General features: G+C 50.0%; 1 protein-coding gene across 1 annotated transcript; it reads right to left on the minus strand.

Moving 5' to 3' along the window:
- Positions 1 to 6,589: 6,589 nt before the first annotated feature.
- On the minus strand, positions 6,590 to 12,237 carry PRLHR (prolactin releasing hormone receptor). Its single transcript, XM_010388876.2, has 2 exons — positions 12,061 to 12,237; positions 6,590 to 11,795 (listed from the first exon to the last, which is right to left on the minus strand). The coding sequence occupies exon 2, from the start codon at positions 11,787 to 11,789 to the stop codon at positions 10,677 to 10,679; it is 1,113 nt and encodes a 370-aa protein (XP_010387178.2). The 5' UTR covers positions 11,790 to 11,795; positions 12,061 to 12,237; the 3' UTR covers positions 6,590 to 10,676.
- Between the last annotated feature and the right edge of the window lie 488 nt (positions 12,238 to 12,725).

Genomic DNA, 12,725 nt, shown 5'->3' on the forward strand with positions numbered 1-12,725 from the left:
CAAATGAAGGTTGCCAGGTGGAGGTTGTTAATGGGAGGGTGTTAAGTCAAAATGCTACAGAAACTGCAGGCTGTTAGCAAGTGGTTGTGGTATTTTGCCCAGCCCACTACCACAGGGCTGTGCAGTTATGTTGTCTAGCCCACCATCACTAGGCCATTTCTGTATGTAAGGCAGTTCTCCCACCCAGCCCACTACCACTGGACTCTCTCCCCTGTATGTAGCCCCTAATAAAACCCCATGTCTCATTTGCTGGCTCTGGGTCTCTTCTTCAGTCTCTTGAACCTGGTGCCTTCCTTACTGGAGTGGTTAGGGGTTTGACACAGCATGAGCCACTATGTTTTGGGGTGGTTTGTTATGCAGCCAAAGCTAACAGATACATGGGATTTCCATAATTCTAACCTCATAGAGTTTCTATCTATCTATAAAATACTTCACTGCCTAGTATGTAGTAAATTTTCAATAAGATGTCCGATCAGGGGCTCAGATGCTCCTAATAGCCAAGGAATGAATCTCTGAGTTGGCCACACCCGGGCTCCCTCACTCAGAACACACATTCAGGTGCATCTGCCATGTGGTGATTCTAAGGGTGTGCTTAAGCTACTGCTATCAGGTGTGTTTCAATAGTTATTACTATTATTGTTTGTCATTATTATTATGTCCATGGTGTGAGGTAGGACAATGTAACAGAAAGGGGTTTAGGGACCAGACAGGTCTGGATTCGAATCCCAGTGCCACTGCACTGTGGATAAATGACTTCTCTGACTTTCAGTCTGTTTATCTGTAAAACTGGGATACCAGTATCAATCCCGCAGAGCTGTTGTTGGTGTTGAAGATGTGTGAGCACAGCTTGGAGTAGGAATCTCAGGAAGAAACATGACCCCACTGCTTGTGCTGACTTTGTATTGCAAGGACAGGAGGACCTCAAGCCCCCACTGTGTGCACCATCCCGAGCCCACCAGGCTGCCCCCAGTTCCTGGAGAGAGCATAGAGCTCTGAGGCACCTGCAGGGCTTACTTCACCCTCCAAGAGTTCTCATCTCGTGTGAAGTTGGACTGAGAAAATGCTCCAAAGAAGATTGCACCTTACACATTTGAGGCACCTGAGAAACACCTGCCCCATGACCTAGGCCAATTTACTACTAGAATTCTGGTTCAATAACACAAGGATGTGTCTCCTAGCAAGCTTGATTTTGTTTTCTTTTGTTTTGTGACAGGGTCTCAATCTGTCGCCCAGGCTGGAGTTCAGTGGCATGATCTTGGCTCACTGCAACCTCTGCCTCCCAGGTTCAAGCGATCCTCCTGCCTCAGCCTCCCAAGTAGCTGGGATTACAGGCACACCATGTTGGGCTGATTTTTGTATTTTTAGTAGAGATGGGGTTTCAACCATGTTGGCCAGGATGGTCTCGAACTCCTGACCTCAAGTGATCCACCCGACTTGGCCTCCCAAAGCGCTGGGATTACAGACATGAGCCACCACGCCCAGCCGAGTTTGTTATTTTTAACATGTTCACTACATCAACATTTTTTAAATTGATTCCCAAACATGACATTTTGAAAATATAGTTTCACATCAAGAGTTTCTTATCTAGTAGGTCTCGGGTAGGTACTAGGAACCTGTGTGTTTAAAAAGCTGTGCAAATGATTCCAATGCACAGCCAGGTTTGGGAGCCTTTCAATTTAGTAAAATCAGATAATGGTACCTGCATTCTGAAGCAAGTCATTTAACTCGTTTGTTTTTGCTATTTGAAGTTTCATAATCTCCGATCTCATAGTTGTGTGATTAAGGGAGCCTCTAAATGAGAAAAACAAGAAGGGAAATCTAGTACATTCCTGAACAAGTCATTCCTTTATGGGTACTTTCAAAGACAGTACTGGGAACATAATGGAAATTCCCCTGGCAAAAGCCTATGCCCAGCCCATGGATGGAGGCACTAACCTTGTGGTCATAGCCCTCTTGGGTGCAGCCTGGCTCACTGCAGGGAAGTGCGCTGGACCCTGGAGATACACGGGTGAAGAAAGGAGATATGGCCTCTACCCCCACGAAGCTCACATCTCATAGAGAAGGACAGACTAATGTGTCATGACAAATTGTGATGAGCATCATGAAGAGAAAAAGCAAAGTGATAAACTAAAGAATAAGAAGAGGCCAGAGCACTTTAAATGAAGGCAGTCAGAGAGGGCATCTCTGAGGAGGTGACACTTAAGCTGAGACCTGAAGGAAAAGATCTCTTCCTCCAGGAGAAGAGCAACGTAGAAGATGCTGCAGTAGGAAATGGGGTGTTATTCTAAACAGCATTGCAGAAGCACCAGGCCAACTGTAGGACTGATTGAGCTACCCACGGTTCCTGAGAGGAGGAGGCCATGTGTCACCTCAGGGTTATCTCTTAGGGAACAGCCATGCCCTCCTATGGTCTTCTTCTCTGAGGGACTTTGCCACAGAATCCTGGGCCTGGTGAGATTCAATGTGACTATGCCTCAAAACAATGGAGGTTGACTTTGGCAGTTTCTCAGAAAACTCGAGGTTTTGAACCCTGAGCTACAAAAAGTATACAGCAGGCACACACTAGCCCCGGCCCTCAGGGAAGGTTGACCAAAGGTGCTGCAACAAATGCCAACATCTGTGCAGGGACCCACGTGTTGGGCAAAGCAGGAATCCCGCACTTCAAAATTGCCTTAAAATGACCAGGCTTGGCCAGGCCTGGTGCCTCATGCCTGTAATCCCAGCACTTTGGAAGGCCGAGGTGGGCGGAACGAAGTCAGAAGATAGATACCATCCTGGCTAACATGGTGAAACCCCGTCTCTACTAAAAATACAAAAAATTAGCCAGGCATGGTGGCGGGTGCCTGTAGTCCCAGCTACTCGGGAGGCTGAGGCAGGAGAATGGCATGAACCTGGGAGGTGGAGCTTGCAGTGAGCTATCATGCCACTGCACTCCAGCTTGGGTGATGAGCAAGACTCTGTCTCAAAAAAAAAAAATGACCAGGGTTCTGCATTGTGGGGCTGGACACACAGCTGCCCAGGGCAGGAGAGGGTCCCCACAGATTGCCCGAGGACCCGGCTTGTGAACGAACATCCGCTCTCACCCCCGCCGCCAATGCCTGGGCCTCTAGAAGAACAGCGGGTCCGCCTCAGCAGGCAAATGGGCCCAGGACCCTGGCTGCGCACGGGCGCAGGGACCCGGGCACCGCAGCGCTAGCACACGCCGCTCCCCACCACTTCCGGCCCAGCAGCCTCAGTGCCCCGGTCTAGGACCCGGGAAAGAGCGAGCAGCGGGAGGAGGGGAAGGGGCGTGGACCCTGGCCTCCATTTGCGTTTTGGGAGTAGAAGAGTGAGGGCGACAGGCAGAGGACGGAGACCAGAGGCAAGGCCTGGAGTTCAGCAAGAACTGAGAGCATCCAGGGGGGCGCTGGTGTCCACGCCGCCAGGGGCAGAGCAGTTCGAGGCACTGAAAATAGCGTTAGGGATGAGGTTCGTGTCCAGTCCCTGGAGCAGATGAAAGAGCGCAAGGGGTGGCAGATTTCGCACGTCGCCCTGGAGAGCAGTAGAAGGCGCCGCGACCCTGCGGGCACTCTCTTTCTGGGGGCGCCCGGTGGCCAGGGCTGGCAGCGCTCAGAGACGGCTGGGAGGACGGAGAGCCTTCGTCAGAGGCCACAGGGAGGCGAACAGGGAGTCGACTATGGCGTGCCCTTGGCGGAGATCTGGCGCTCTCCACCACTACAAGGTCAGCTAAATAGGTGTGCAGCCTCCTGGGAACGTCCAGCGTGGGGCTCAACCGTCAATATAGCCACGAACTCATAAAGCGAACCACGGTGAGGACACCTAGCGCGGCTACACGAGGACCACAGGACAGCGGTGCATCCAGCACCGCGATTCAACTGCGGAGGCCAAGGTCAGCGGTACCCGCATGGGCACAGGAACACGTGGGTCACGCTGTGCAGGGACCGGGTCCTGCTGCTGAGGTGGATAAGTAGGGAGTTACCCAGGACCCCCTCCGAGATGTCAAGAGCACAGCCCACGATGAACAGCGGCTTGCAGCACCCCAGGAATGACCACCCAGGGGGAAGCCTTTGCCTTTCGACCGGATGAGTGGCCCCAGCAGCCGGTCTGGGACGCACAGGCGGCCTGGGAGCCAGCTCAACCTAGCAGGGAGGGAGGCTCTCATGGTGGCGCCCGGTGTGCTGGCGCTGCACACAGGCCCAGCAGGGCTCCCGGGTTCCCCTGCAGCTCTCCTCTGGACGTGTGATCTTCCTCAGCTCCGAATCAGAACGCCTCCTTCGCCACCAGCCTACTGTCCCATGGGCAGCCCGGGTGGAGCCTGATTCCCGCGGGCAGGTCATTTTGCTTTGGCCCAGCTGCACCGTGAGACTGCTCCTTGTTAATCTCGCTCTAGGCTTTCGGAAGACATCCCCTCCTCTCCCAGAAACTAACGTTGATGTGTCAATGCCACAAGCTCTATAGTTATGTCATAGAAAGGGTTTGCTGGAGGAGTCTGGGGTAAGAAGAAACTAGGGTAGAAGTAAATAGGAATTGAGGTCTGTCCTTAAGAGTCAGTTATTGGCCCTGCGCAGTGGCTCAGGCCTGTAATCCCAGCACTTTGGGAGGCCAAGGCGGGTGGATCACGACGTCAGGAGTCCGAGATCAACCTGGCCAAGATGGTGACACCCCGTCTCTACTAACAATACAAAAATTAGCTGGGCGCAGTGGCAGGTGCCTGTAATCCCAACTACTCAGGAGGCTGAGGCAGGAGAATCGCTTGAACTCGGGCGGCAGAGGTTGCAGTGAGCCAAGATCACACAACTGCATTCCCATCTGGGTGACAGAGTGAGACTCCGCCTCAAAAAAAAAAAAAAAAAAAAAAACAGTTACTGCCATTGAAGGCGCTTACCAGTGCTCCAGTTTTCCACCTGTAGCTGCTCCTGGGTCTTCTTTCTAAGGTCAGTGTGCCCCTAGCATTTGCCCTGTAAAAGGCAGTGGCTTCAGAAGGATAGTCCCCTCACAGGAACTTGCTTGTGGGCATACGGGCAGTGGCCAGGCTACCATATCTGACTGCCAGGGCATATCATGATGCAGCACTGCACCTCCTACCCAGGTGGCTGGGCCAACCTTCTAGGAAGAAGACCCCAGAGTGATTGTGGTATAGGCTAGGGAGGAAAGCCCAGTGCCTGACTGCTAACCTAGAGCTCAAACCTGGAGTCTTTGCTTAATTTTTCCGGGTCAAAAGTGTTTTCATTGCTTGGCAATAACTGGGCGGGGGGCAAAGAGGAGTTTCACTGTATAGCTTTCCGTTTTTCATTGGATGTCATTTCAGAAGGAGGAGATGGGTCCTGAGACCAGGGGATTTAGTCATCAGCAAGTTAAGAAGAGGATATTGTGAGAGCTGAGGGAGGCAGAGAGCCAGAGAAGGCTTAAAAGCAGAGACTGTTTCTCCTTTGCTTTTTTTTGACTCCACTTTCTTTACTCCAGCATCAAACATAAAAACGAAACACATTTGACCTTTCATTGTTAGGCTCCTCTGGAGAGCTCTCTGTAAGACTTACCAGGTTGACAGCCCTGTGGAGAGTCTGTGCAAACTCCTGTTATCCACCTGAGCCTGGAGTTGCACAGCAAAATGACCGACTGTGTGAACTCCAAGAACCCACGGTGGGTAGGAAATAACAACACACTGCAGCCTTGTAGGAGCTTGGTGCAGACTGCCTTCTGCAGTGGAATCAGCCAGGGCTCTCACCATCATCTTTCACTTTGTAGTGATTGACCAGGAGGTGGGTGCTTGAATCCCACCAGTTCCCCTTCACTGAGGCAGCAGGGGCTTCAGAGAGAAGATATAGATAATATGAAAAAGTAGCAGAAAAAGGCATGAAAAATAAAGTGGGAAAGAGAGGAATTGTGTTAAAAGCAAAGAAAATTCAAAAACCTGTGAGAAGAGTGCATGCTCAGTTTTCAAAATAAGACTTTCTGCTTCCAAAGACTGATTGGAAAATGTGCCGTCTTAACAGTCAAGATTGTAACTCTCATCCATCCAAATATTTTACATTTCCCACATCTGTATACTATTTTCCTTTGCAGGATAAGTGGGTCGCTGAAAAGGTATACGTATGTCCATTTTTAGGTGGTATTTTAGGTGTACCGAAAAATCTTTTTATGACTCCATCATGAACATTTTAGAAACTTCATGATTTTGCTTATAGACCCACATGTGGGATGTTGTTAGACCTTCCCAAGTTATATGTGAGAAATAGGTGATAAAATGCAAACATTTAAATAACTCTGATATTTGATGGTATAGAAATTAGGCATGAAGTTCTCTACTCTCATTTTGATGGATCCATGTATTTAAGGCACATGCAGTCTTGGGGAGTAGACAGCTTGATGCCATATATTTAAATGCTGGCCTTACTGAGGTTGGGGGCAGGGGGTCACAGAAGACCCAGAATGAACAGTTCATTTCTGGAATAAGGTAGAGTTGACAAATCTAGATTGAGTAGCCTGTTTTCCTTGACATGATTCATCCTTGCTTTGACTCTGGCTATCCTGAGGTTGTGGAGTTACCCCATGTGTATAACTGGCTTGGTTTATTAATCCCGTGACTGAAGACTGTGCTGATTTAGTATTTATTGAGCTCCCACAAAATGTCCAACAGTATAAACCCCAGCATATAGAGCTTCACATGTGATTCAGCAACATGTGCATTTTACACAGCAAAGACATCAATGCAGGGAGGTAAATCAATCAAGAACCTGCCTTGGGAAAAAAAGGTGCTCCTGACCTCTCGTCTGTGAGGGATAGGCCCTGTGTTCAACCCCAGATCTAACCACACTCTTGAGGTTAGTTTTGTGCCCTGCATTTGAAAGACTACTAGATGTTCAGGAATGAAATCACAGGACAGAGGTGCTGGGTTATCCTACCTGAAAAAATAAACCTGGAACTTAGCTATCCCAGTAAAACACCAGATTGAAAATTCACGAGGACAAAAAATCAGACGGTTATAGGAATTGGAATCATTACCTTAGCATCTCTCACAATTGCTATTTCCAGGTACCTGTTGGAGCATACATTGAAACACTCTTCTGCCAGTTTAGTGAGATAAATCTATTGATTGGCTGCCAAAAGTGAGACCTGGTGACAATGCTTGCAAAGAGGATTACAGAACCTCCCATCAGCTTTGAGAAGGGCTGCTGCCAAGTACCAACTGGCTCAGTTCCCAGTTTGACTGCCTATATTACCCCTTGCAGGAAGAGCCCTATGTATACATCTTAGATGCTTGATATTAACCAAAATGAATTAAATTTTTCTACCTACAATCCTATGCACTTCTCTCTGGGACTCACCTCTGATTTTTTTGAAATTTGGTTTGATTTATAAACTAGTCCAAAACTGATACCAGATGTTGTAAGAATTGCTGTTCAGTTGCCAGTTGTCATAATATATAAAGATGTTTATAAGCACAATCTAGTTCTCCAACCTCTTTAGGCTCTTTATAAAGTCCACGCAATTGTTTCAAACTTAAATTGTAGGCATGACAGAAACCAGTAGCAACTTTTCCAGTAATTAATGGAGATGTTTGTTCTTCATAGTTGATATAAACTTAAGCTAATCGGGGAGCACTTTTTCTAACACCCTGACAACCAGGATTTAAAATAATTCATGCTATGTAAATTATTTTTGTTTTTTTTTTTTTTTGTTTGTTTGTTTGTTTGAGACTAGGTTTTGCTCTGTCACTGAGACTAGAGTGCAGTGGTGTAATGACAGCTCACTGCAGCCTAGTGATCCTCCCAGGCTACAGTGATCCTCCTGCCTTGGCGTCCCAAGTAGCTGGGACCGCAGGTGTGCACCACCATGTCCAGCTATTTTTTGTAGAGATGGAGTTTTGCCATATTTCCCAGGCTGGTCTTGAACTCCTGGGTGCAAGCAATTCTCCCCTTCAGCCTCCCAAAGTTTTGGAATTACAGATGTGAGCCATGGTACCAGGCCATGGTATGTAAATTTGTAATACAATTGAACTAAGGTTGAATGATGACATTCCTTCTGAATTGATTGGACTGATACAAAAGAAATATGTAAGTAAACTGTTGAACGAATCCCTATATATTTTGATTTCAATAATTTGCCTCTGTGATTGAGCAGGTATTGTCTGAAGACTAAGAGTATTCTCTAAGTATGACATGTAACACCATCAAATTCAACTCCAAATTATTAACACCTTTCGCAGGTGCAACTAAAGCTTCATTCGGATGTTTCTAAGATTCATTAGAAAGGATATTTCTCCGCCCCCCACCCCCACCCTGAGATGGAGTCTTGCTCTGTCACCCAGGTTGGAGTACAGTGGCACAATCTCAGCCCACTGCAACCTCTGCCTCCCCAGGTTCAAGAAATCCTCCAGCCTCAGCCTCCTGAGTAGCTGGGATTACAGGTGTGCACCACCACACCCAGCTAATTTTTGTATTTTTAGTAGAGATGGGGTTTCACCATGTTGGTCAGGCTGGTCTCAAACTCCTGACCTCATGATCTGCCTGCCTCAGTCTCCCAAAGTGCTGGGATTACAGGTCTGAGCCACCACTCCTGGCCCTAGAAAGGATCATTCTTAGGTGCTTAATTTTGGTTTCACATTAAAATCCCCTGAAGTGCTTTGGAAAATGCTAGTGTCCAGGCACCATCTCAAATCAATTAGACTCTTAGGAGGAGGGCCCAGACATCAATTTAAAAAAAAAAAAAAGTTCCCCAGGTGATTCTAGGAGCAGCCAGGGCTGAGAACCAGTGATTCAAACATTCCAACAAAGACCCCACAATGAATCAGATCCCTCCCCAAATAATCCCTCTCCTTCCCCCTACCACCTACACTCTCCACACATGACCATCAAAGGAATCAAAGGGAATGGGAAATATCTGGCCCTGAGCCTCCCAAGTAATAGAGCTGCTAGAAGCAGAGAAGCCATCCTCAGGATGCCTAGGAGATGAGCTCATCTGGGGCAGGGGTGGGCTGCAGTGTTAGCACACAGGTTCTTTGTTCTCCAATCCATGGATGAAGCTCAAGTTCATTTAGCACCATTGCCAGAGATAGCCTCCATATCATCTTTGCCTTTTCCTTTCTCCCAAACTAGCCTTTCCTACTCTTTACTGTGTGCAAAAAGTCTAGCCCTGTAACTACTAACGACTCCTATGCTAACCAGCCCAACCGTGATCACTCCTACACCCACCGTGGTTATTGACATGAATGTAATAGGACTAAACATTTGTCATTTCTATATCATCCCTCTTTCCTTTTAGTGCGCATTTTAATGAAGGAATGAGCTTATTTCTGAGAGTAACAGAAGCAGGAGGAGGGAAACTGATTCTTGTGTTCAGTGAGCTGGGAAAGTAGTTGAACCTTACGGATGGTGACTGAGTTACTGGGAACACAGAGGCTGATCTGACAGCTGGATATTATGTATCATTTCCCAAGACTCCTGTCCTCACTGCCCGAGTTGCTGTTCCAACAGTGTGGAGACCCTTATCCCAAGGCACTTGTCCTCATTTACAGAACTCACAGGAGGTTAAGGTGATGATTATCAGCCTGGTATCATGCTTCACAGTCTTCACCTGTTCCCTTAACCCTGGAAGTAATTAGTGTTTGATCTACACATCATGTGGATGGTAGCTTATTCTTCTGTTCTGTCCTTAAGTAAACTTCTGCTGGTTCTTGATTTCTGGGTTGATCATGTTCCAAGAATCACTACAGAGCAGGTGCTGAGCAGTCAGATGACAGCTGTTGATCTGTTGCAAGTGAGAAATTAGAGACTGCAAGAGAATGCCATGCCACAGAGTTTACATTGAGTATTCAGAAAACCAAATATTTGAGTGCCCACTTTGTGGCAAACACTGAATGTGTACACACACATACACAAACACACATACACAGAGGATGTCTGTCCTTATGTACAATTAAATGCCCTCTTAAGTGAATTGGACCTTTTCCTGTTTATCTGTTTTTATCTATCTCTTTATTGACTAATTCATCTCAAAATTTTTAAATAGTAGTTGGGGAGGAAAGGGCAGAAACAAAAGCAAGACCTTTCTAAAGGGAGCTTGTAGGTGTTTTTGTACTATAAACTCAAGTGGTTTTAAAAGGAAAACCCTTTTGGCATATAAAGGTCTTACTCAGGAAATGCTGAAATCCTAGATGTAGATTTTTAATACATATTTACCTGAAATTCTAGAAATGCAAGGGTTCAAATGCACTAAGCAATATCAGGGTCCTCTCAGCTGAGTCCTTTTTCTGAAGGCAAACTGAAAATCTTTACCAAGCCCAAAGCATTTCTTTTAAATCCCATTCACATTGTGCATTTCACCAATGAGCAGGAGGAGGGGATGCCAGGAAAGCAATCATGGTTCTGAAATACTTTTCTGAACGTGGAGAAAAAGTTTTGTTTGTCCTTCAAGGGCATAAAGAAGAAATAATAAATCCTTTTCCCTCTCTCTGGCTTACCCCCAAGCAAAGAGCAAGACTCTCACCAAAGCCCACTTAACATTTTACAAAGACACAAGGACAAGACAGCCGGACAAGAGGGCTGGGCTGGAAATGTTGCCCTCTGTTGGCTTAGCTAGCTCTGGTGCTGAGAATAAGCTCTCCAGGTTGACCTCGAGTGGTGCCCTTGGAGGCCAGTGGAAGTGCAACTCCTTGACCAAGGCCTGGCTAAGTGGCATCAGATGACCACGCTGACGGTCATATTCTGGCCATGGGGCGCGATCTTGCGGGGCCAAGCGAGCAACAGTTTGCGCAACTCCTCGCGGAAGCTGTCGTGCAGCCAGGCGTAGATGAAGGGGTTGTAGCAGGCCGAGCTCATGGCGAGCCAGTGGCAGAGCAGCTGCACCAGCCCAAAGGCGTAGGGGTCGATGGCGCGCGGGTCGAGGTCCCGCAGCAGGTTGAAGACGTGCAGCGGCAGCCAGCAGACGGCGAACACCACCACGACCATCACCAGCAAGCAGAAGGTACGCCGGCGCCGCGCTCGGTCCCAGTTGGCCTGGCTCTGGGTCACGCAGCCGGGCACCACGCGGTTGCGGAGCTTCACGGACACCCGGACGTAAGACAGGAGGATGACCAGCAGAGGGAGCAGGTAGGTGACCAGCAGCAGCCCCCAGGCGTAGAGCTGGCGCTGGCGCTCCTGGGAGCCCCAGAACTCCTCGCAGAGGCGCACGTCGTGTGGCTTGAGCTCCACGTGATAGGTGTGCATGGCGGCGGGCAGCGCCAGCACCGCGGACAGCGCCCAGATGGCCAGCACCGCGTAGACGCTGAGGCGCAGCGAGATGCGCCGCCGCAGCGGGTGCACCAGCACGACGTAGCGGTCCACTGCGATGGTGGTGAGCGTGAACACCGACACGTAGACGGTGACCGGCTGCAGGAAGAAGACCAGGTGGCACAGGCCGCCGCCGAACACCCAGCCGCGTGGCTCGAAGGCGTAGGCCAGCGTGAGCGGCACGCAGGCGGCGCACATGAGCACGTCGGACAAGGCGAGGTTACCGATGAGGAAGTTGGTCACGTTGTGCAGCCGGCGCACCCGCGCGATCACCAGCACCAGCAGGCAGTTGCCCACCAGCCCCACGACCACAACGACGCTGTAGAGCAGCACGATCAGCCCCTTCAGCTGATGCACCAGCTGCAGGCTCTGGAAGGGCGTGACCGCCGGAGCGTCCGCGCCAGCCACCGACCCGTTGCCCGCCGAGGCCTCTGCGCTCTGGTTGGCGGGAGTTGTGACCGCCGGCGGCAGCCCAGAAAATAAGTCAGAAACCCTGGGGCCCCGAGTGGGCGATGAGGCCATGGCCACCTGTTCGAAGGTAATCAAAGTCCGTCACTTCCCTTCCCATTCTCCATCCGACCTCTTACACCAGCCGCGCCCCTCCCCCATCGCCCGAGTCCTCCCTTGGGAATAACCGGTCACAGAACAACAGCAAAAGTAACAAAAAGGGCTGTCCTCCCACCTCTGTAAAATAAACCTAAGCACGGTTAGAACACACGGCTTATTTAAACGCTTCCACCTCTATTTACGGTCCTCGCAGTCCACGCAGGCAAACCCAGGAGGGCGATCCTACCTGGGAGTGGGGTTTGGAGGGCGGGAAAGCGCTCGCGGGAAGAAGGGGCAGAATTTCTGCTGGCCCCCGGCAGTCCTCTGCCCACGTCGGTGATCCGGTCTCCCTTCTCCACGGGAGCTGAACGGATCCAAATGTTCCCAGTGGGCTAGCAGCTTCTGAGAGGGACTGGGAGCGCCTCCCCTCAGCTCCGCCCCCCACTCCAGCTCCCATGTATGGAAAATGGGGGTGGAGCACGCTCTGCCCTGCTCGGTGCTTAGAGAACTAGTGAAGAGGACAGTGTGGGGAGGATGGAATCCGAAATGGGAGGAGGGGCCGGCAAACCTGGCCAGAGCAGCGAGGAGGACGAATCTCGACTGCAGGAGCTTGCACGGCCCCTGGAGGGTCACGCTCCGGAGGAGCGCGCAGTGTAGGAGGGCAGAGGAGAGGCGCGAAGCGTCAGGCTATCAGGAGGACCCGGTGCAGTCTTAGGAGGGAAGGAGCGGGGGAGGAAGTAGCGGTGGGAGATTACAGTGCAGCTGGGGGCTTGAGAGAGGCACGACTGACCCGTTCTTAAGCGCTGGGTCCTGCCTAGCGGCCAGGTTGCGGAGGGCAGAGACGCTAGAGGGCTCGGGCTGGGATTTAACAGCAAAGCCTGGCGCTGGTCGCGGACCTGAGGACCCTCACCC

This window comes from Rhinopithecus roxellana, chromosome 11 (genome assembly GCF_007565055.1).
Source record: "Rhinopithecus roxellana isolate Shanxi Qingling chromosome 11, ASM756505v1, whole genome shotgun sequence".
NCBI lineage: Eukaryota > Metazoa > Chordata > Mammalia > Primates > Cercopithecidae > Rhinopithecus > Rhinopithecus roxellana.